Genomic DNA, 22,814 nt, shown 5'->3' with positions numbered 1-22,814 from the left:
GATTGGGATTAATACTAGCTGCACTGAAGGGTATGGGTGCAGCACATGCAGGGATTTCTGCTACAGTTGCACTACTAAAGCAGCACTATTGGTGGCCAGGTCTTACTAAACAGGCCCAGGACTTTGTCATCAAATGTGACATCTGCCAGCAGACGAAGGGCTCCACCGTAGCACCTCTACCACAAACTCCTTTATTGATCTCAGACAAACCTCTCGCATGTGTCTATATCTCTGATGGGGCTTACAAGTACACCTTGGTGGCAGTAGATTCATCCTCTAGATTCCTGTGGGTTTGGCCTCAGTGCTGACACTTGAACTGTTATAAATGATTTGCGAGTCTTTATTGGCACATACGCAATCGACACACTACATTCTGACCAGGGTCTGACATTTAGCTCTTGGGCTTACAAAGAAGCCATGGGAAGTTTGGGTGTGACCTTGTGGTACTCCTCCCCTATAATCCTGAGGGAAATTCGGAAGTCAACAGGAAAAACCGTGACTTAAAGCAATCATTAATCACCTATATGGGGTCCAGAGGCGACATAACAACATGCCAAAAAAAACAAACCCTGAGGGGGGTCGTACACCTTATGACCTCCTGTTTGGGGTAGGGATGTGGGTACCTGACCTCGATAGTGTCAGTACGGTGGGGCTGAAAACCCATTTGACCTCAATGATCATTTGAATGTTTTACAGGACCTTAAAGAATACTGAGCTTTATAAAGCAACATCCAAGTAAAACGCACCACCACTGGGAAAGTGAAAACTGTAACGACAAGACCTGCCTGGGTCCCTGAGAATGGGTTCCAGGTCAGAGAGAAAATTGTGGACAAGAAAGAATTTGGGCCTAGCCTGTACCTGTCATGGCTGTTGAAGGTACAAGAACTGTACTACTTCCGCCTCTTGCCGGCCGGCGAGACAAAAGGTGTGTCTCAATTGATCTGAACAATCCAGATTATGTGGCCGATTCTCAACAGTAGGCCACGTGGGCTTCTGGGTAGCAACCGTACTCCTCTTGCTACCCTACAGGAAGTTCAGATGGGAGCTTTAATAACGACTGAAGACTCCACTTTCCAAAGAGCAGCTGTGAACAACAATGAAATGACCCTTCTCCCAGTTGAAACATCTACAACCGTACAGTCAACAAGTACAGAAACATCAATTCGAAAAATTGACAACGTCTATGTCACATGCTACAGATGGAGTCCTCTATCAGATCTACAAAACCTGCTGAGCTGCCAAGAATAGACCGTACGGTGCCTGGCTATTTTGTGCATTATGACGATTTCTTGTTGGATCCAAGTGAACCTGGGATGCCAACACTGCCTCTCCCTTTTAAGCTTCAAGTTTATGCTTTCTATCTTTGTCTGAAAGAGACTTACTTCGTTGTTATCTGGATAAATCTATGGATTACAATTGGATTACTTTTACTGGTACTTTGGATTGGTTTAGTAACTGGCTTTTTCCTACTTCTGAATGGACGCTTTCTCCCAGAATGCTCTGCAGTGTAACTCATGAACTTGATTCTTAAACATGCATCATCAAACCGTGAACTAAGAGACTTGTCCCTGGTGAACATTACAGCGCTTCCAATTCCTGAAGGAATTGTATGGGACAGGGTATCGTATCATGTATATGGTCCTACTGAATTTTTGAAAATTCCTTATTTGTTTAAAATTTCGTTAAATGACATCATCACCTCCAGTACTTTCTCTGATGATTGGACCATTGAAACTGCATAATTTGCTTTCAGATTTAGTGCAATTGGCTACATTTTCAAATGATGAATTGTAAGATGGTACAAGTATTTTGGGGCATGTTCTTTTATGGTCACAATTATTTTTACATAATGCTAGTATCCGACGTGCTGTTTATAATTGCACACAATGGGAACATTGCCCAACACCGCCGGAAGGAACTTCAAAGACTTTTGCACAGACGTTTGCTTATTTTTCAGGTTTTGAAACATCAGACCCAGCCTCGTATTACTATAGGCTTGCACCTAAACCTGAAAGAAAAATATGCTAACAAACACCAAGCTGATATATTCTGCTTCCTTCATTTCCCAACTGTCTATACAGGGTTTCGACTTTTGGAAATACACCACATACACAAAATCTATCTGGGGGACCAAATATTGGCAGTTTCAGTGAACGGAGACCTTCTTTATAGCATGCATCATTCCACATCAAATGATATTCCTGAACAAGACAGTGCAACAAACTTCATGTCTAGGTATAGCAAACAAAGGATTTGAATGCACCACATATTCCCTCATTCTCACGTTTTGAGAATGGGCACCACTATTACACACTTTAGTGAGGAGAGACTAGATACCATGATACGAAATGGTTCCTTCTATTCATTAGACCACAATTGGAAGGGTTGGTTTGTTTTGCCTGTGGACACTAGCGTGTGTCAATCTAGATTCCTGGGTAACACTGAAGGGTTTAGGATCAATAGGCCAGATCAACGATATGTACAGACTGAACAATTGGGGTGGTTACGTCATATAGTGTTGGGACGTTCTGTCTAGATTGGCTAAAAACCTCTACACTCTCCCAGGTGAAGCAACACTCATCCCTTCTTTCTGATGACATGGATCTCAGGGATTTTTTTTTACCAGGTCCACGGAACCCACGTCAAAAGCACTTTTTGTACTGAATATACAACAAGCTGTGGCAGATTTGTCAACAAGAAGCTGCTGAGAGATTGCGCGAGATTGATAGGGTTAATTTAGAAAAGGCTTTGACTGTTGACAACGGTATGACCACTTTATCATCCGGAATTTATTCACTGGGCAACATAGTGTCTTCCGCAATTGACATAATACAACAGGACATCTCTATATTACAACATGGACAGTCACAATTACGGTCAATAGTAATGTTGAGCCGGATGTTACAGACGTTACGTTCTGGGCACGTGCCTTGTTGTTACATCAATATTCCAAATATGTTTTCAACATACAAGCTAACAGAAAAACAGATAACAATGGCACGTGAGGGTGCAAAATATATCACATGGTTATTACGCCAAAATATAGAATGCCATGAAATTCTGATCCCCCCCCCCCATCATGTTATTGCCTACTCCCAAAAAAGATGATCCCTGCATACAGATTGAACACCGTAATCAATTAGGGTTTCCTATATATCTGTGGTTGGTTGTTAATGTGAACTATGCTTGCTGTAGAGTGTATGGTATATGCCTAATGTTGCACATAATCATGCTTTCTAAACCTTAGGGAGTTATATCTGTAATGTCAGTAATGATGGCTGATATTATCCTGAGCTATTCCGTACTTACTGTCAGGCCTCAATCAATCAGTGTTTTGTGTGGTTAGTGTGGCTACTCACCCGTGAGGGTCTCAATGCGGAGGGGGTGGGAGGCAGGGGGCTGCTGATCCGTCTGGGCGTGGAGATTCAGTTGAAGAGACAGATCTTGAGATCCCTCCTGAATTGGGTAGCGAAGGGGATTGCCTGAGGTGGAAGGGCAGGCTTGTCCCGGTCTTGGCGGCGAGCTAGGTGAAGGATCTTCCTCCGGATCTGGTCTTGTGGAACTGTGGGATGGTGGCCAGGGCAAGTTGGGTGGAGCTAAGTGATCTGGCTGGTACTTGTAATGAGAGGCAGTGGTTTAGATATGCTGGTCCTACGTCGTGGAGAGCTTTGTAGGCATGAGTGAGGAGCTTGAAGGTAACTGGGAGCCAGTTTAGTTATCTAAGGTGTTTGTGACGTGGCTGCGGCCGGGGATGTTGAGGCCCAGTCTGGCTGCTGCGTGTTGAACATTCTGTAGTTTCCTGAGCTGTTTCTGGGTGACTCCGCCGCTGAGTGCTTTGCCAATGTCAAGTTTGATGGTGATGAGGGCGTGGGTGACTGTCATTCTGGATTCTGTGGGGATCCACCTGAATGTCTTTCGAACAGGTGGAGCGTGTGGAAACAGAATGAGGATACGGATTTCACCTGGTGGTTTATTGTGAGTGAGGAGTCCAGTGTGATGCTGAGGTTGTGTGCGTGGTCCATGGGGGTGGGAGGGGTACCCAGAGCAATGGCCACCAGGAGTCGTCCCCGGCTGAGGGGGCAGGTCCCAGGATGAGTACTTCGGTCTTGTCCGTGTTGAGCTTGAGGCAGCTATCTTTCATCTAGGCCTCTAACGCCATAGTGATTTTATAGAGCAATATGCAGGAAAACAAAACATGGAGGATGTCATCAGTGATGTCATAAATGATGTCATAGAACCCGTCATGGGTGGTGAAATATGTGAGGTCATAAGAGGGCATGGTGGGGGCGCAAGTTATAGTAAGCTCTGCTCACTTTAACTGGTGAATTTGTGTTTTTTTTTTCAAAACGTTAATGTTGTCACTGACATAATCACCTAACTATAACGTTACTTAAGCCTTTGTTTTCTTCAGTGAAAATATATATTTGTATATATGTATATCTTTATCATTGCATCCATATATAAGTAGATAAATAACATATAGGGTGATGAGTATATGCTAATGAATTTATTTTCCTATAATAACACACATCTGTCACAATGTGTAAATATGATTATAGCAATTGTATCTATAGGTACTTCACTGATAAAATACTGGTGGACAAATATAAATAAAAAAATAAAGAAGTTAAACATATAAAAAATATTTCATAAAATTTCAAAAACGTAATTTACAGCAAAAATGGAGAAAACCTCAGTTGAGTTTGTGTATATTTATCTTTGCATGTACATATGGGACTTTCTCTAGTACAATTTTATATTTCCTGATTATTTTACATGTGCGTATCATGTTGAAATCTCTGTGTGCATATCTTTTATGTGTTGTTATGTCTCTACATATTTATATATTTTTCTCTCACCGGACAGAAGAAAAATAACGAATCTCACCAAACCACCACTCTGACTTATCTTATTCCTCTCCCAAAATAGCCCCTACATCCACTCAGACTCAAAGCAAACCAACTTTATTGTCTGCTATGAACTCAAGGGTCTTTCCTCCTCTTGCAGTACCATGAACTCCAGACTCTTCCCTCCTCTATCCATCATTTATCCTATTAATCCAACTCACAGGCGATCTGAATCATCTCAAATCTTTTTTACTACTATGCACTCCCTAATCATTTTTTCTAAGTGCTTCCCGCCTCTATCCATTCATTATCCCATTCATCCGACTAACAGACTTAAATGTCTACCACTCCCAATAATAATTTATATTTCTCTCAACTAATCCACCACTAATCCAATTTTGGGCTCCTGTGTAGCGTGCTACTCACCAAAAATGTTTCATTGCCTCATCAGGGTTAGTAGGTGCTATATAAATATTATTACAATTCTAAAGAAATCTGTCTTAGTTGCCTCAGTTTTTCTTGAAACTAAATTTCATAATCTAATTACAGGAGTGAAGCAATGACATTTGACCTTCAAGAGATGAAAGTTGCTTTCTCTGCACATGGCTAGGTTTGATTGAAGATTGTGAGGAGGCCCTGAAGGATAGAGGAATGATTACCTGCCCCTCTATTAAGACAGCGTCATCAGTCCTTGGGGAAGGGATTGCATGTACAGTTCCACAAGTGCCCTCTGCATTTATGTGAGAGCAATGGAACATCTTCTTCAGTTGGAGGCAGCGGCTAATGAAGAGCTTAGCTCTTGGCTGTAGACCTCTGCATGTCCCCTATGTGTCCATGCTCTGCAGAATCCATGGGGTTGTAGAAAAAGTCTGTACTTCATAGTCATCCTTTGTGGTATGGACTTGGCTTTCTTGAAAATTCCATGGGAAGAGGAGTCCTGCTGGTAGCAATATTTATGCCTCTCAGTTGCACAGAGCAAGCATACCGGTTACCTATGTGGTAATTTATTTGTTGTGTTCAAATCCCAGTGGATGCGAGTTCAAAATCTTAGCAGAAGACTTCAAGGTAGTATGTGATGGTCCATTTCACATTGGAGGCCTTTCGGGTCTGTTCTTTTATTAGTTTGTTGAGTGGAGCCCAGGACCAGCTCTTCAAGAGAAGGCTTTAGTGGAAGCTCTTTATAGAAGAGCAGGGACATAAATAATCTCTTGCAGCCTCTCTTGAGAGACTAATAAGAGGTTGCAGCTGAACTGTAGGGATTGCTGGTGTGTCTGAGGCATAAGCCCTTCAATGTGTTAGGGAGAGAGTGCTTAAACCATCTGTGAATGGAGCCAGCCTTGTGGGTGAAAGGGATGTTAAATCTGTCCGTCAATGTAACACCAGAGGCAAAAGGGATCTTAATTTTGTCCATGAGTGGTACACCAGGGTGAAACTGATCTTAAATCTGTTCAACAGTGGAACACCAGAGCAGGGATGAAAGATCTTAAATCGGTATGTGAATGGAACACCAGGTGCAAAACAGACCTTAAATCTGTCCGTGGATGGAAATCATGGGTAGATGGGATCCTAAATCTCTCCATGAGAGGAAATCATGGGTGAAAGGGATCTTACATCGGTCTGTGAATGGAAATTATAGGTGAAAGGAATCTTAAATCTGTTCATGAATTGAAATTATGGCTGAAAGGGATCTTGAATATGTCTGTGAGAGGAAATCCTGGGTGAAAGGGATCTTAAATCGGTCTGTGAATGGAAATCATAGGTGAAAGGATCTTAATTTGGTCTGTGAATGGAAATCATAGGTGAAAGGGATCTTAAATCTGTTCGTGAATTGAAATTATGGGTAAAAGGGATCTTAAATCGTGCATGATTGGAAATCATGGGTGAAAGGGATCTTAAATCGTTCGGTGAATGGAAATCATAGGTGAAAAGGATCTTAAATCTGTCTGTGAATGGAAATCATAGGTGAAAGGGATCTTAAATCTGTCTGTGAATGGAAATCATAGGTGAATGGAAATCATAGGTGAAAGGGATCTTAAATCTGTCCGTGAGTGGAATCATGGGTGAAAGGGATCTTAAATCGGTCTGTGAATGGAAATCATAGGTGAAAGGGATGTTAAATCTGTCCCTGAGAGGAAATCATGGGTGAAAGGGATCTTAAATCTGTCTGTGAATGGAGCACCAGGGTGAAAAAGTATCTAAGATCTGTCCATAAATCGAACACCAGGGTGAAAGGGATCTTTAGCCAGGAATGGAATAACTAGGATAAAGGGATCCTAAATATGCCTGTGAATGGCTCCTCAGACAAGCAATCCTAAGGCTGTATCCTCTTGTTTTCCATTCAGGCCGTCTGGAGACAGAGACGTTTGATGAGACGACGTTCCTGGAGAATTTTCTTTCTCAGGTAGGATCTTTTTGCTTTACCATGTCCCAGAGCTCACTTCTGGCACTATGATTTTGTGTGCTTCTCCTCCCACACAGCAGCATTCTGTTGGACCAGTCTTCAACTCGTGTATAAACGGTTGGTTCTCTTCTCATCTTAGAGCAGTACTTTGAAGCGTTCTGAATACCCCTCTGGACCGTGTAGTTCCCGACTCCATGGAAGATGTGATGCAATTCATAGGGCCGAGACATAGATGGTTGTGTTTTTTCATTGTGGAGACGCATTTAGAAGAAATCACTTTCTGCTGTAATTTTATGTCTAGATGGAAGTATTTGTGTTACTTTTTGTCTTGTTATGTATGTTTAACTTACCATTTGCAATTAGCTCTGCCCAAGGTCCTGGGTGCATGCATTAGGATAGGACGAGTAACATTCATAAACTTATATGGCCTGCTTTACAGACAAAGTTTGAGTCCCTTCTTGTGAGTTTTTATATACAATTCTTATATTTTATGTATCTTTTTGTAAGTTTACTTAAATTGCTTCACCCACTGCATTCCATTCCTACCTAAAACAACGTAAGTGACAAAGGAACAAAGGGTCAGACCTGTACCTCACATTTGCATCTCCCAAGGTCTGTCTCTCCCAGTGTCCGCGGGTTCTGTCTTCCATCGCAGTGTCTCTGTGTGTCTTGTTGTCTGTGTCTATGATTCTAAGTGTATGCCTCTCCCATATATCTCCATCTCCCACGGTCTGTCTCTCCCAGTGTCTGCGGGTTCTGTGGCCCATCTCTCGGTCTCCATGTCTTAGTGCCTGTGTGTGTTTGTGATTCCCATGTTTGTCTCGCCTATGTACCAATATCTCACATTTGCATCTACCAAAGTCTGTCTCTCCCAGTGTCTGCGGGTTCTGTGGCCCATCTCTTGGTCTTCATGTCTTAGTGCCTGTGTCTGTTTGTGTGTGTGATTCCCATGTTTGTCTCTTATGTACCCATATCTCACATTTGCATCTACCCAGTTCTGTCTTTCACAGTGTCTGTGGGTTCTGTGGTCCATCGATGTGTCTCTGTGTTTTAGTGTCTGTCTCCCAGTGTCTCTGATTCACTGTCTGCATCTCCCAAGGTCTGTCTTTCCCTGTTTCTGTGGGTTCTTTGGTCCATTGATGTGTTTATACATACCACTCCACAACACAAAATACCATTCCACATAATTACATTCCATACCACACAATCCCAATCCACATAATTCCAGTACCCTCAATACTACATTATTACTATCCACATATTTCCACTGCACACCAAGCCACATAATTCCACTGCACAAATCTACTACACACCACAGAATTCCACAACTAACAATTCCAATCCAACCCACATACGCCCACTACACACATGGGTAAACGACATTGTCATTTACAGAGCCGAAAGTAAATTTGCCATCATGAAGTCAGAAATGAGTCCAGGGCAGGGTCAGACTGGCCATTAGAGCCCTTATACAGTGCCCGTTTGTCGGCAGTATGTATCTCGGCCTGTTTTTTTTGTTTGCTGGGCCACATTTTACTGTTACTTTCCCTGATAATTAAACAAACCTTGACTGCAAGTTCAAATCTCTACAGTCTTCAATACCTTGCAAAAACACTTGCACATTATGTCTCTACATCTAAATAACTAATGGGGGCCACTTTTATTTTGTTGCCGGGCCTTTTTTCTGTCCCAGTCTGACTCTGGTACATGGGAGCTGAAGGCCAGGCCATGTACCTGAACTACACGGCCACGGGCCAGGCCATGTTCCTGAGCTACGCGGCCACGGGCCAGGCCCTGTAGCTGAGCTACGCAGCCACGGGCCAGGCCCTGTAGCTGAGCTACGCAGCCACGGGCCAGGCCATGTACCTGAGCTACACGGCCACGGGCCAGGCCATGTACCTGAGCTACACGGCCACGGGCCAGGCCATGTACCTGAGCTACACGGCCACGGGCCAGGCCCTGTACCTGAACTACATGGCCACATGCCAGGCCCTGTAGCTGAGCTACGCAGCCACGGGCCAGTCCATGTACCTGAGCTACACGGCCACGGGCCAGGCCCTGTAGCTGAGCTATGCAGCCATGGGCAAATCCATGCACCTGAGCTACACGGCCACGGGCCAGGCCCTGTACCTGAACTACATGGCCACAGGCCAGACCCTGTAGCTGAGCTACGCAGCCACGGGCCAGGCCATGTACCTGAACTACAGGGATTGGTTGGGACCCCGGAAAAGACCAGCAGGAGTGACGCTGCGTCAGGTACGTTTTTTAAAATTATTAATCTGTTTCCCCCCAAACCCTACCACTGCCTCGCTCTCCCCCTGACCGCCCCCTCCCTTTGTGTATGGTGGCCGCCAGTGTTGGTGGCTATGGAAATGGATTTTCCTGATCAGCAATAGATGGTTATCATGGTGCCATGCAGCATCCAAGACACGCCGAATGGTGGGTGCCAGGAGGTGAAAAGGCTGCGTGTGACTCTCTACTACTTTCTCTTATGACTTTAAGGTGCCTTAGTGAGCTCAACACCCACGCGCTAACTTCAAAGACTTGAATTCTTGCAGGGCAGACTCCTACTTTGATCCTAGTAGTAGTAACTTGAGTGATTGGAAGATTTTGCATTTCACATGTTGCACAGTAGCGACTTCTGTAGTTGAAAGGTGTGGTGCCACACATTGATCCAATGTGGTATGTACATACAGTATCAGGCACGTGGACTGTTACAGAATTGCATCCGTGCATTGCACTTTGCCTGCACACTTTTACTTATTTCTAGACACCTAGCCTTGGTTTACATTTGCATACTGCACTATTCTGCACATAAGTATAAATAGGTGTCTTGCAAATGTTTGCACCTATGCATTGCACTTATACTGCACGTGGGTATAGTGAATTGCTGAATTTGTATTCTGCACCTAGATACAGACAGATTTATAGACGTGAAATGTCCAATGTTTGTAGCTGTACATGGCACTGTTCCTGCCCGTTTAGAGGAACCTGCCCCCCCCCCCCCCCTCAAGATCTCGGATGTTTGCACCAATGCTCCATGGTTTGACTAAACTTAGCTTTACAGGCATGTGAATTACCACTTGTGTAATGCACTATTCTGTTGCAGAGTCGGTACAACTGTCGTCATGTGCGTGGACATTGTAGTTTTTCTAGCAACACTGAAGTGCACTCAGTTGTTAAGTGTGAGTGCCACAATGTGCGGCTTGCATTGTTGTTGCATGTTGGCAGAATATTGCAGTGGCAGAGGTGTAAAATCTCTGTGCGTCCGTGCAGGATAGTGGACTGGTGGAGTTCAGAGTGAGTGCTTGGATTTACTGCCCTCCCGCGGTTCTGTCAGTGTGCGCGGGACTCCAGACACTGCTCAGGCCGCTGGACCCTTGCAGACCGAGCCATGGAGTCCCCTTCATGAAAGCACTTCCCACAATCCCCCTCTGCTGCACGTGGGACAGTCCCAGCCTTAGCATTGGTCCCAGTAGAACGCGTGCGCAGGCGGATTCTGTGACCTTCTAGAACACCGCCGCGTGCAGCTCTTCACACCCAGGCCGGGGCCTCAGGAGTGCGCGTGCGCGGACGGGTTCTGGGACGTTCTAGAACAGCGCCGCGTGCAGCTGTTCACACCCAGGCCCGGGCCGCGTGCCAAGCCTATTGTAGCGGGAACACGGCTTTGACAGTAATAAACCAGTAAATGACATTAAAAAAGCAATAAACTCTCCTGATAAGGATCTCTTCCAATTTCGGTCCCTGGCAGGAAGCTCGGACATAAAATATTTTGATTTCCCGAGTAGTGACGGGACAGCTCGGGCCTCCATTGCCGAAGCGGGAGCTGGGTGCTTCTCAAACAGGAAGTGGGGTTCAAGAGGGGTCGCTGAAGGCCTGGCGTGGAGGAAATTCCTTCAAAACAAGCAATATGGAAGAGGAAGATAAATAAACTACAGTCACAGGAATGCAGGTGGGATTCCGGCAGCGGGCGAGAGCAGGCCGTCCGTCCTGTGTGCACCAGGCCCACCGCCGGCGTCGTTGGCGCGGGGGTCACGGGGCAGCATAGTGTTCCCAGACCTGCAGGAAGGCTGGGGAGGCAGATAGGTTCAATTCTGGTTTTAGTGTCTCGTGTGTGGTGTGCAGACTGTGTGTGTGTGGTGTGCATGGCATAGAGCGATAACATCTGAGTTGGCAGGCGCGGTAATTGAGGAGTACATGACAGAAATGAATGTTGAAGAAGGCAGCGAAGGGGTAGGTGATCAGCAGTGAGGGGGTAGGTGATCAGCAGTGAGGGGGTAGGAGATCGGCAGCGAGGGGGTAGTAGATCAGCAGTGAGGAGCGAAAGTGGGAGTAAGAGAGTTAGCTACGAGGAAAGTAGTTGTCAGTAAAGGGTCCCGATAGATCATGAAAGTGGTGCCTATGACAGTTCTGAAGAAGGGTCATGAAGCGAGCTCTTTGGATGGAGGAAGGGATGAGGGGAGAGAGACAGAGTGAGAGAGGGAAACCCCCACTGTGTAAGATGGAGGGGATCGTTGGGGTGAAGTAGAATAGGTACTGCTAGGATGGCGATGAGGCTGGGAGTGTGGCATGGGAGTAGAGTTGGGAGTGTCTGGTAGGTAGATTACAGTCTAGCCGAGGGTGGGGAGGGTAAACCGTGGAAGCGTAGGGTATGACCGGTCTGGAGATGTTTTGTTTGAGCGTGAAGGAAAGTAGACTTGAGAGTCTGGATAAGGCTTCTCCAGCGAGTAGCTCATGAGTTACTGGCATGGTAGCTCTCCCTTGTGCTTTTCTTTTATTCTACTAAATTTGAAGATTTTGCTTGGCTCAATTGCTGTATGTAAACCAAAATTGAAAGCTTGCATCGGAGACGAAAATGTGTGTAGTTGTTTGACCTCTTAAGATGATGTTTGGAGAAAAATAGTTTAATTTCCAAAATATATTTAAAGCCGATATTTAAGTGATAACGCATTTAACAATGGGGAATTTTATTAATAATATTATTAACTTGGTCAGAGGCATTGCATCTATGGCTGCTATGTATTATGTATGCAAAAACATTTCAAATTGACAAAGCCTTTTTTTACATTGCTTCTTGCAAACCTGCCTGATGCACTGAATTGAACGTTGCCGGCAGACCTGATGGTGATCTTGCCTAAATTGCCACTAATGTAATCTCCTGTGATGTGGTTCTTATTACAAAACTAATAATATTAGTGGCTCGGTGATATACATTGAACATAAGTAGCTCGTCTTACAAAAAATGTTGCACACCCATGGTCTGGATAGAATATAGTAGAGCAGGGGTAGAGTTCTGAGTATGGAGTGGGGGCAGTGTTGGGGTTGATTGATCGGACAGATTTCATACAGTAGCAGGGGAGGGGTGGGTGAAGTGTCGGGTATAACCAGTGGGAGATGGAAAGTGAGGGTGCAACTATTGTATGGGTTAGTTCTGCATTTCAAGGGATGGGAAATAACTGGAAAATTGAGGTATAGGCTTAAGATGTTGAACTGTGAGAGATAATGGAGAAATGCAGAAGGTATTGTAGGATGAGGATTTGGGGTGACTGAGTTGGGGAAAGTACAACAAGAAAGAAGATTTGAAGCTGTATGTGGGTATAGAATTGGTTATGGAAGGGGAAGGTGGTAGTCTATTCTTGAAGGACTGTGTCCTCCTGCATTTAGAGGCACATTGCGGCAGGGAGATAGTGTGTTCCCATTGTGTTCTTGTTTCCAGGCAGAAAGTTGTAATAAATCTCACCCAGTTTGTAGGTGATGCATATGTAGAACCCGTGCTACATCCTGCAGGCGCAAGCTACCAGGGCTGCATGTTGACCAGCTGCTGTGCATGCCGAGCTGACCAGTATCGTCGTTGCAAGATTTCCCATCTTGATGCTGCCTTGCATACAAGCCGACATGCAACATTGATGCATGGTGCGCCTCTCCTTCCTTTGGTACTGTCCTACATGCTGGACCGAAATTAAAGGATTCTTAATGCATGGTGCCCTTCTTTGTGCTGACATGCATGCCGGGTTTACAAGTCTCATTGATGCCCCGTTTTGCTCTATTTGAGGTATTTGACTGGGTGGATTTTTTTTTGTCTAGATGAATTGCCTGGGGTCAGTTGCTGACGGGCATATTTTTACTGGTGCTGCACGTGCAGTCATACTTGGACAATGGACATGGGGGGGGGGGCTGGAGGGCAGCAGCCCTCCGGTCATGGCTGTATTTTACTACCCAACTGTGGAGAAGGTGATCATTTCTCTTCATTTTATTGAGGCTCTTGGCAGGCTCGCTTTACCACAGGTGGGTGAGCTATCTGGAGTGGGGAAGGATTGTGAAGACATTAGCTCTTTAGTGAGCAGTAATATTTAGAGGAAGACATTGGACAATTTTGTGCCTGCTTGGCTGTTTTCATTGTTTTGGATGTCCCTGGGCACCAGCCCTTCACTCCTTTTATTAACCGTAGGGTAGGGGTGTTGACCCCTTCATTGATTGGGTGTGGCCTCACAGCATATCAGTCCACGTGCTCACTGTTGTTTTTGTATGTCACTCACCATGATGGTCAGGTGGACTGCTTGCCTATGTGTGCATGTTCTTAAAATCTGGTCACTTGCGAGGTGTTACTGCTTTTTATTAGACAAACATCCATGTCCCTGTTATGACGGCACTTTAGCGAGATGGAAAGGACGGTGGACTCCATTATCTCCTTAGGTGATGTAGCACTGTTATTATTGGCTGCGTTCAAGATTGTTCCGATCCTCAGGGCATCTTTTCCATACCCTGCAACTACCAACCGGATAAAAGGAAAAAGTAGTCCAGTTTTTGGGGATATACTTTATATTTGACTTGCAAATGTTGGCGGGTTTGACCTGCAGTCCTGGCGGAAGGTGTCCGAGATGGAATCCAAGCTGCTTTACAAATGTGTCCTGCATCTAAGGATGCCGAGACCCAACGTGATGGCATGTATGAAGTACAGGGTCCTGCCCGTGGACTGACTTGTTACCTCTGGACCTGGCATTGTAGGCTTCATTGGCCTACAACCATGCTTTAGTTCATCACATTTAGGACCTTAGGCCCACCTTGCCTTGTTGTAGAACAGCCCAGTCAAGCCTCGAGGTATAGTGTTGCCCTCTGTCTTAAAAGAGGTTATTCTGGGTTGATCCAAATGTTTTAGTATTTGTAAGACATTGACCATGTACTCCAATTACCTCAATTATATTAATTCATAGTATTTTTATTCCTTTGCATTATGTTTTCGAACTCCAACACAGCTCAGGTGTTTCGAGGGACATACCTCTTTTTCAAGGCATCAAGAATATCGGCAGAATCTTATAATATGGGATATGTCCATCAGTTTTTCAGATTTCATTTGATAATTTCTCCCCCAAAGTTTGGTATCGGGGGTCTTTTCTGAAATACATGAAGAGTGGTGCACAGCAAGCAATTCTATTTGAAATAGAATTGTTTGCTTTGTGCAGCTCTTCATGTAGTTGAAATAGAATTGTTTGCTGTGAAAATCTCCTTTTACCTGGCAGACATTTAAATGCCTGCCAGGCTGAGACTACTCTAATAGCAAAATTTAACAAGCATTTACAATGCAATAGGTCTCGCAATGACATTATTTTGAGCTATTGACATTGTAAATGGCAATGTCTTTAAAAAAATTAAAAGGCATTGTTATTTACAATACCAAAAGCAACACCTATTGCATTCCATAGGGCGGTGTCCGTGAAGACGGCGCCGCGCTTATTAAGATAAAAAAAAAAGGTAGATGGATCAAGTAGGCGGATGAATGTGTTAGTAGCTGAATGGGTTAGTGAATGAAAGAGGGGGTGGATGGATGAATGAATGAATAATTGGTTGAGTGAAAGGGTGGAAGAGTAGGTAAATCTACATGTGGATGAGAAGCTTGCAATACAATACAATGAAAAGGATGGCTATATATAGTGGTGGGACATGCAGTGTGAATGGGTGAGCTTCATAAGATTCTGGCTTGTGTGGTGCTGGGCTCTCCTCTGGTAGAGCGGATGGGGCACATGGCAGATCTACCCACGCCAGTGCACAGAATAGCCGTCTTGTTGCTGCTGGCGAAATGATGTGTGGCGATCTGCTGAGGGAAAGTTCCCTGCGAAAGCATGTCCACCTGGGTGAGCCATGTCATTTGGAGGAAGTCAACCACAGAAATATACAATACGTTGATCCCTGAATGGGATTAGCCCAAAGACATTTGGGACCCATTCTGTGATTATTCTACAAAATATTGGATGGATTAAATTCTGATAGCAACCAGACTTAGATAAAGAGTTAGGAATCTATTTTCCTAGGTCTTGTTTGAGGGCCCCTAAACATACCTGGGCATCATGAGGGCCCTTAAAAATACCTGGGCATCATGAGGGCCCCTAAACATAACATACCTGGGCATCATGAGGGCCCATAAACCTACCTGGGCTTCGTGTGGGCTGTGGGGTGAGGGAAGGGTGAGGGGGTAACGCACGTGTTCAGGCAGAACCTAGGAAGTGCCCTTGTAGTCTGTGGAAGGTCCGGGGTGGGGTTTCGGTATCTGCGCCAATGTGACACTCCAGTAGACTTCAGTGGTGCATTGCATGGAGGCTTTGTGAGGGACAGTGCTTGGCTCACATCACCTCATGCTCCCTTCACAGCTCTCACATCAAGTACGTACTTCAGCCGGGCAGAGGCGAAGACATTAGGACAGCACCACGGGGGGGCTCACGAGTGCCCCCCGGGGTTACAAGATCTGCGTGGACACCGAGGTCCAGAGTCTTTCAGGTAACCTTAAAGCCCTTGGAAGGAGTTCACCCGAAAGGTAAGCTCCGCCCACTCCCTCTTGCCCCCTCCTTGTGAGCCCGCATGGCCCCCACTTACACCTGCTCACAGCGGGGGACTCTGAACAGGAAACTCCCTGACACCGGGACTACATTGCTGAAAGGTACCTGGTGCTCCAGGGCCACGTGGTGCATTCCCATTCAGGGGACCAGACCTTGGAATGCCCAGAGCTTTGGGGGCGGTTCCCAATTTCAGCCCCGGTGCCCCCCCTTTGGTACCCAAGAAACTTGTAAGGAGGCACTCTGCTTACTGATAGCAGGTGAAAATCGGAGTGAAAGTCCAGTAGTGAATGCAAACGTGGGGATAGGTGCGAAAACACTGGTTCCTGCTTGTTATTCCCCATTATCTTTTAATCTGTGATAATAAAAAAAGAGATGAAAACAGAAGAGGAGGGGGAGGAAACAGAACAAGAGATGGAAACGGAAGAGAATGAAATACAAGAGGCAACTGAACGAGAGTGAGGCAGAGAAGATGTGCGGAACAAGAGAGATGGAAAGGAGGGAAAGGCGATTGACACAGAAGAAGAAATGTAACCAGATGGAAAGAGAAAAGAGAGATGTAAAGAGAAGGAGGGATAGAAACATAAAAGACAGAGGAGAAGGAAACTGACAAGGAGCTTGAACAGAAAAATTGAACATTTAGAAGAGCTATGGAAACAGACTGAAAGAGGGACGTAGAAAACGAGGGAAAGAAGAGATGTAAACAGAATGCAGTAGATGGAGACAAAAAGGGGCAGAATTAGAAGACAGATGGAAACCGAAACGGCGAGAGATGGGAGTAGAACAAAAACCACGGAGGCAGATAAAAACAAGCATTGGCATAGCCAATAGGTCTCGGATGGAGACAAAAAGGGGCAGAATTAGAAGACAGATGGAAACCGAAACGGCGAGAGATGGGAGTAGAACAAAAACCACGGAGGCAGATAAAAACAAGCATTGGCATAGCCAATAGGTCTCGGATGGAGACAAAAAGGGGCAGAATTAGAAGACAGATGGAAACAGAAACGGCGAGAGATGGGAGTAGAACAAAAACCGCGGAGGCAGATAAAAACAAGCATTGGCATAGCCAATAGGTCTCGCCATTTGGGACCTTATAAGTGTTTGGCCATGCAACAGTTGCATAACTAAATACTTATAAGGTCCCAAAAGCGAGACCTATTAGCTATGACAAGCAGCCGTGTGGCTGCGAAAGTGACCGCTATCAAACATCAAAGCGGCCGCGAAAGTGAAAGTAATCGCGGTCAAGCGCGGCACGCGCACATTCACTGTAGCTCTAGGCTGGCCTGGTAGCACTTTTTGGAGCCCTCTCAAAAAGTCTCGCCATACCAGCGCATGCGCTGGGTCAGGCAAGACTTAAAAATGGAATAAAAAGACCTGGAAACAGCAGAAGAGATAGAAATAAACAGACGGAAAGAAAAGAACGAAAGTAAACAGAAGACATTAAAAAAACGAATGGCTTTTCGCATGAAGAAGCAGAGAACAGAGGAGAAAACATCTTCTTTCCTCGAATCAAACAGGTGATAATGGAGACAAACACACACATGAAGGCAGATAGGGTTTTAATGGAAGGATGTCTTTATTTATTTAACCGCTCTTTCTTTCCAGTAGGCTTTTTATCATCTCATCTTCTGGTCTCCGCGGCGGCTGAGCGCGGGCCCTGCGCCCCCACCCACACGAAGGCTTTAGAAAAGTTACAACAATCGCAAAATGTGGCGGACAATGGGCGCAATCCTCGTCTGCGCGGACAGCAGGCTGGCGCAATTAATGGCGCAGCTTCACTTTGTCTCGGTGGTGACCTTGCTCAGGAGGTGCTGATGTTCCCTCAGCCTGGAAATTGGAGGGAGAGAACAAACGGGAAATGAACACCCTTTCAGCGCATTAATTCAGTTTGGGCCAAGCTGTGGCGAGGGACCCAGCGAGGGGGGGCTTGTTTGTTAAGAGTATCATGGCGCGATTTATGTGTGCAGAAGGTGGAGGCAGTGCTCTGTAGAGCATGTACAGAATGTGGAGGCAGTGTGCTCCAGAATGTGTGCAGAATGTGGAGGCAGTGCTCTGTAGAGAGTGCACTGAATGTGGAGGTAGTGCGTTCTAGAGTGTTTGCAGAATGTGGTGGTGGTGTTCTGTAGAGTTTGTGTGCAGAATGTGGAGGAAGTGCACTCTAGAGTATGCACAGAATGTGGAGGAAGTTCTCTCTCGAGTGTGCGCAGAATGTGGAGGCAGTGGGCTGTACAGTGTGTGCAGAATGTGGAGGCAGTGCGCTCTTGAGTGTGTACAGAATGCCGAGGAGGTGCTCTATAGAGCGTGCACGGAATGTGGAGGCAGTGCGCTGTACAGCATGCGCAGAAAGTGGAGAGATGCACTGTACAACATGTGCAGAATATGGAGGCGGTACGCTCTAGAGTGTGCGCAGATTGTGGAGGAAGTGCCCTCTAGAGCATGTGCAGAATGTGAAGGTGGTGTTTTGTAGAGCAAGCACAGAATGTGGAGGTAGTGCTCTGTAGAGCTTGCACAGAATGTGGGGGCAGTGCACCCTAGTGTGTGTGCAGCATGTGGAGAAAGTGTGCTCTAGAATGCATGCAGAATGTCTCAGCATGTTTTTACACGTCCAGGCACTATTAGCACAGTTGCTAGTCTTCACATTGGTAGTACAAATCACAAACTCGACCGCCACAGACTTTCACCTCTGCGATTTGGGGCCATCTGTTTCTAATTAGCGTGGAGGAGCGCAATGCCTCCAGAGGTCTAATTAGAAACAGATGGCCCCATAAAGATAAGAAATAGCTTCAGGACAGCCAGCAAGCAGAGAATCTAGTCCGTATGGGCCGGACAAAAAGGAGACAGGGCGTTAACAAATAAGCCTCATTTCTAATCGGAGGCCAGCGTTTTGAATAAAGGATGAGGCCAGCCAATGGGATTGATGGGCGGGGCTTCAAGCCCCCTTCTGAAATCTTCTTGATCACAAGAGGTCTCGCAGAGCGAGCAACGCGTTGCGCTGCAACGCTACGCAAGACCTAACAAGCATTTGCAATGCAATAGGTCTCGCAGTTACGCAAGTTTAAGCTATTGGCATTGTAAATGACAATGCCTTTTATTTATGTTTTTAAACCGAAAACAAATATAAAAGGCATTGTTATTTGCAATGTCAATAGCTCAAACTCGCGTAACTGCTAGACCTATTGCATTGCCAATGCTTGTTTGTTTCCTCGGCACAGGCCATGCATGGTTAAACCGGGGGGGCGGCCTTATCCCAAGGCAGGCTGTAGTACTGAGTAACACAAGAAGGCAACAGATCACCATTGGGGGCAGAGAAAGAATTTACGAAAGGGAACGTCCCGGCTCTGTTTCTGTTTCCTATGGCTGTGTTCAGACTGATGGGTGTGGAAATTACGCACGGGTTAAAAATTATCGTAGGGGTGGGTGATACGCAAGCGCGAAGGCCAGGCTAGCCGCTGTGCTTAGGGTGGGATCCCTGCGCGTTTAGGTTATTGCGGTATTAGCTCACGGAGTACTTGTCATGCCTGTTTGGTCCGCTTAATTATCTGAGCGAAAAAGCACAGAGTGTTAGGGAGTTCAGCAAAAGGGAACAGGTAAATAAAGCACACAAAATTAAATCAGGAGGGCTTTTTAAAATGTATTAATAGGGGTTTCTTGGGCCTTGCCATGCTATAAACTCTTTCGCCCGATATTAAAGACATAACTCCTCGCAGCCCTCACATGTTGAGCTTCTTCAGACTGCTGCTCCCTACCCTCAAACATTATAGCCAAGCAAGAATTAAATACTTCTACGTTTCTCATATTCATTCCACTCATCGCGTCGCCCGGGTCCCTAGTCCTGCAAGGACTTGAAATTGCATTCATCGAGCCGGCTGCAAGCGTTTCCAGCAGACCTTCAGGCCGCCTTCAAGCACTCTATGGGTGCCATTTTACTGATTTTAGTGCCGCGTTATGCGGCACTCGACTCCGCATGACCTGACAATGGTCAATGGTGAAGAGAGGTGAATCACGCTTTACGTTAAATGATTTTGTGGTGTTTCCATTAGCAGTGACTATTTCTTAAAGACTGCACCACGTGCAGCATGGGAGGTGAGCGTCACGTGCAGGACATGCGTGAATAAATGGTTGTGCTGGCTAGTGGCGCGAGCCCTTGTGTTGGCTCCTACGCTTGCGCTGGGTTAGCCAGCTTTCCGGCCGGTAAAAATGGATGACGTTTGTGGGCCTCCAAGAGGGTTTCATTGTGTTGCTTCTGAAATAACAGGCTTTGTGTACTAAGTCCTGCTAAATTGGATAACAATGACCAGTGTTTTTACAGCGCCTAGAAACGGCAAATGTAAAGTTTGTAACGTTATTGAAAAACATCCTGATACTTTTTTTTCTACTTGCGTTTTCGACCAATTTGATATCCTTGTGTATTTAACAAAAACATAATTGGTTAATCCCCTTGTTTAATTCAGCATATGTTTTTTTAAAACAAACAGGCCACCGTAGTTTCTCTGTGTGCCTTCAGTTCTTCACTTCTCGCAGCTCGGAGTTAATGCCAGGCGAAATGGTGCTATGCAGCAGCCACTGTTACTTGCCTAAAGCGTTATGCTGTATGAATATTTAACTCCCTGCAAACTCGCGTTGCTACAATACTGCGCAGCGCTCTGAACAGAGTAAAATACCCACAAGAAGGTTCATTGTTGTAAAAAGTGAAGAATAGCACAATGACCATACCTGATTCAGCATGAGAACATGTGCTTTGGAAACCTGCAGTGCTGCTGCAGTAAATGACGTGAAATCTCCAGCTGCAACCTGTGCAACAGAGTGGGAGTGTGAAAGAGGAATGGCTGTTAAAACCGAGGTGCACAGCTGCGAGACACGGATGATGGCTTTCTGGATTGTAAGTACAATACATCTATGCACTCGCGCATAGCTATGAGTTAACACTGGTGGAGGTGAGACCTTACTAGAGACGCCGTGAGCAAGCGAAATCTCCAGTTCGGGTGGGCGGGGACTAATACCGACAGGGCAGACACCAACCCCGCTTCCACAGGCCCCAGACCTAGAAGCAACGACAATAGATCTCGCCGAGGCGAAGCAGTGCATGCGCTGCATTCGCAGGCGAGACCTAAAAATGACTGCTGAGCCGGCAGTCATTTCTACAGCAATGGCAGGAACCGCCGTCATGGCGGTGTGTGACAGTGCAGTTTACAATTTGGTGCAGGGCTGCGTGAACTTGATGCAACCCGGAAACAAACTGTTTTCTTTTTTCATTTAGAAAAGAAAATCCCAAAGCGGGATTTGATTTTTGAAAATGAAAAAGAAAATACTCCTCTCGCCAGGGGAGTACTCTCTGATGGCAAGGGGAGTATTTAACAATTTTCACTTACCGCCAGTGTTTTTTTCTTGGTGGTGACGGGCAGTAAAAACTGACCTCAAATTCTGCCCATCAAGATCAGGAAGGCGTAATCAGAGGTCTGCCTCCAACTGCCCTTAATCCGATGGGCAGTCGGAGGGGTTTCATCATGGAGAGACAGAGCAGTCTCCTCAGTGATTAAAACATATGGCCTGCCCGCATCTAAATTTCTTGGCTACTGTGGGAAAGTAAGAATGAACCTTAAAGTCAGCACAGTCTTTCCATCTCTTTGGTAAAACTTTCTGGGCATTTTCCGCACCCATTAGATACTGATTCCCCAGATTTGGATGTTTTCCCGGTGCAGTAAATACCGTGAATTTCGAGTTTGCCGTGCGAGTTACACGAGGAAAGGTGTGCTTACTGTGCCTATTTCCAGTTGTTTCAGAGTTTTTCAGCACATTTTCTGCTGATAAATGTCTGCAGGTTTCACCTGGTAAATCTGCCTTGGGTAAGTTTCTTGGGGCTGGTGTGCACCGGAAAGATCCGAACATTGATCCCTGCGCGGATGCCAGTTTGGGCTGGGACCGGTGCTCATCACCCCATTTGGAGCCGGGCCTTAATTTTTCAAATTAGGCACATTTGGCTCCAATCTGAGACATTGGTGCTGGTTTTTGATTGTAGGGTGAATGATAAAACCCGAGGCGCACTACAACCTTTGAACCTGTGGGCTGGTGTCCTCCCTCCAGAGGCCACTGGCTCCTCCATGTTCTTGCCTCGCTTGGACTGTGATTGCAAAAAATGTGTGTGGCAGCAAAATGTCATCCCATGTGTGAATATTACAGATCTCTGTGCTCTTTCTGTGTTCCCAGATATATCCCATATTCACACCACAATCGGCTATTGGCACACTGCCCCATCCTTGCGTCACTCTCCCAGGTCTCGGTGCCATCAGCTTGGAGTTTTACTCTCCAGCCCCTTAGCAGGTTTACTCTAGGTTTCTTCCTGTCCACTCTGTGCTGCCTGCTCACAGTGGGCATACATCCATGGCCGTGCGCCATGGCCAGCTTGCCGAGTGACCCCTGGGACGAGGAGTCCTAGCCAGCAACACCCGCATGGCCCCCTGGACAGGCTTCGGGTGGCCCATTTGAATGAATTTCCTGGTTGGAGAAAAGGCTACTTATCGTCCCCCAAGCTTTGGATTGCCGAGGATTGAAAAACCTAGAACCTTCATTTGAACGCCTTTTTTCCACAGTTGTGAAATTGGCCTAAATTCGGCAAAGCCAAGCACGTGGCACGTGCTCTTATCTTGGGTCCAGACGACAGCGAGGTCTGGAAGCCCGAAGCCGGGGCAGTAAGGCTAAGAGGATGAAGCGCCCCTCGGTGGCCATCTCTTGCCGCGGGCTTCA

The 22,814-nt window shown here is 45.9% G+C and overlaps 1 protein-coding gene across 14 annotated transcripts in view; it reads left to right on the top strand.

Moving 5' to 3' along the window:
• NHEJ1 (non-homologous end joining factor 1) overlaps positions 1-22,814 on the top strand; it is a 1,170,625-nt gene that overhangs the window by 269,536 nt on the left and 878,275 nt on the right. For all 14 annotated transcript variants that reach the window (XM_085650083.1, XM_085650079.1, XM_085650082.1 and 11 more), the window contains one exon: positions 7,190-7,248. In XM_085650083.1, the coding sequence (XP_085506209.1) occupies positions 7,190-7,248 (59 nt within the window). The remainder of the gene's footprint in view (positions 1-7,189; positions 7,249-22,814) is intronic.

The sequence above is a fragment of the Triturus cristatus genome, chromosome 3_2 (assembly GCF_964204655.1).
Source record: "Triturus cristatus chromosome 3_2, aTriCri1.1, whole genome shotgun sequence".
In the NCBI taxonomy this organism is placed as follows: domain Eukaryota; kingdom Metazoa; phylum Chordata; class Amphibia; order Caudata; family Salamandridae; genus Triturus; species Triturus cristatus.
The sequence above is the reverse complement of the archived record's forward strand: the minus strand, read 5'-3'. Positions and strand labels throughout refer to the sequence as shown.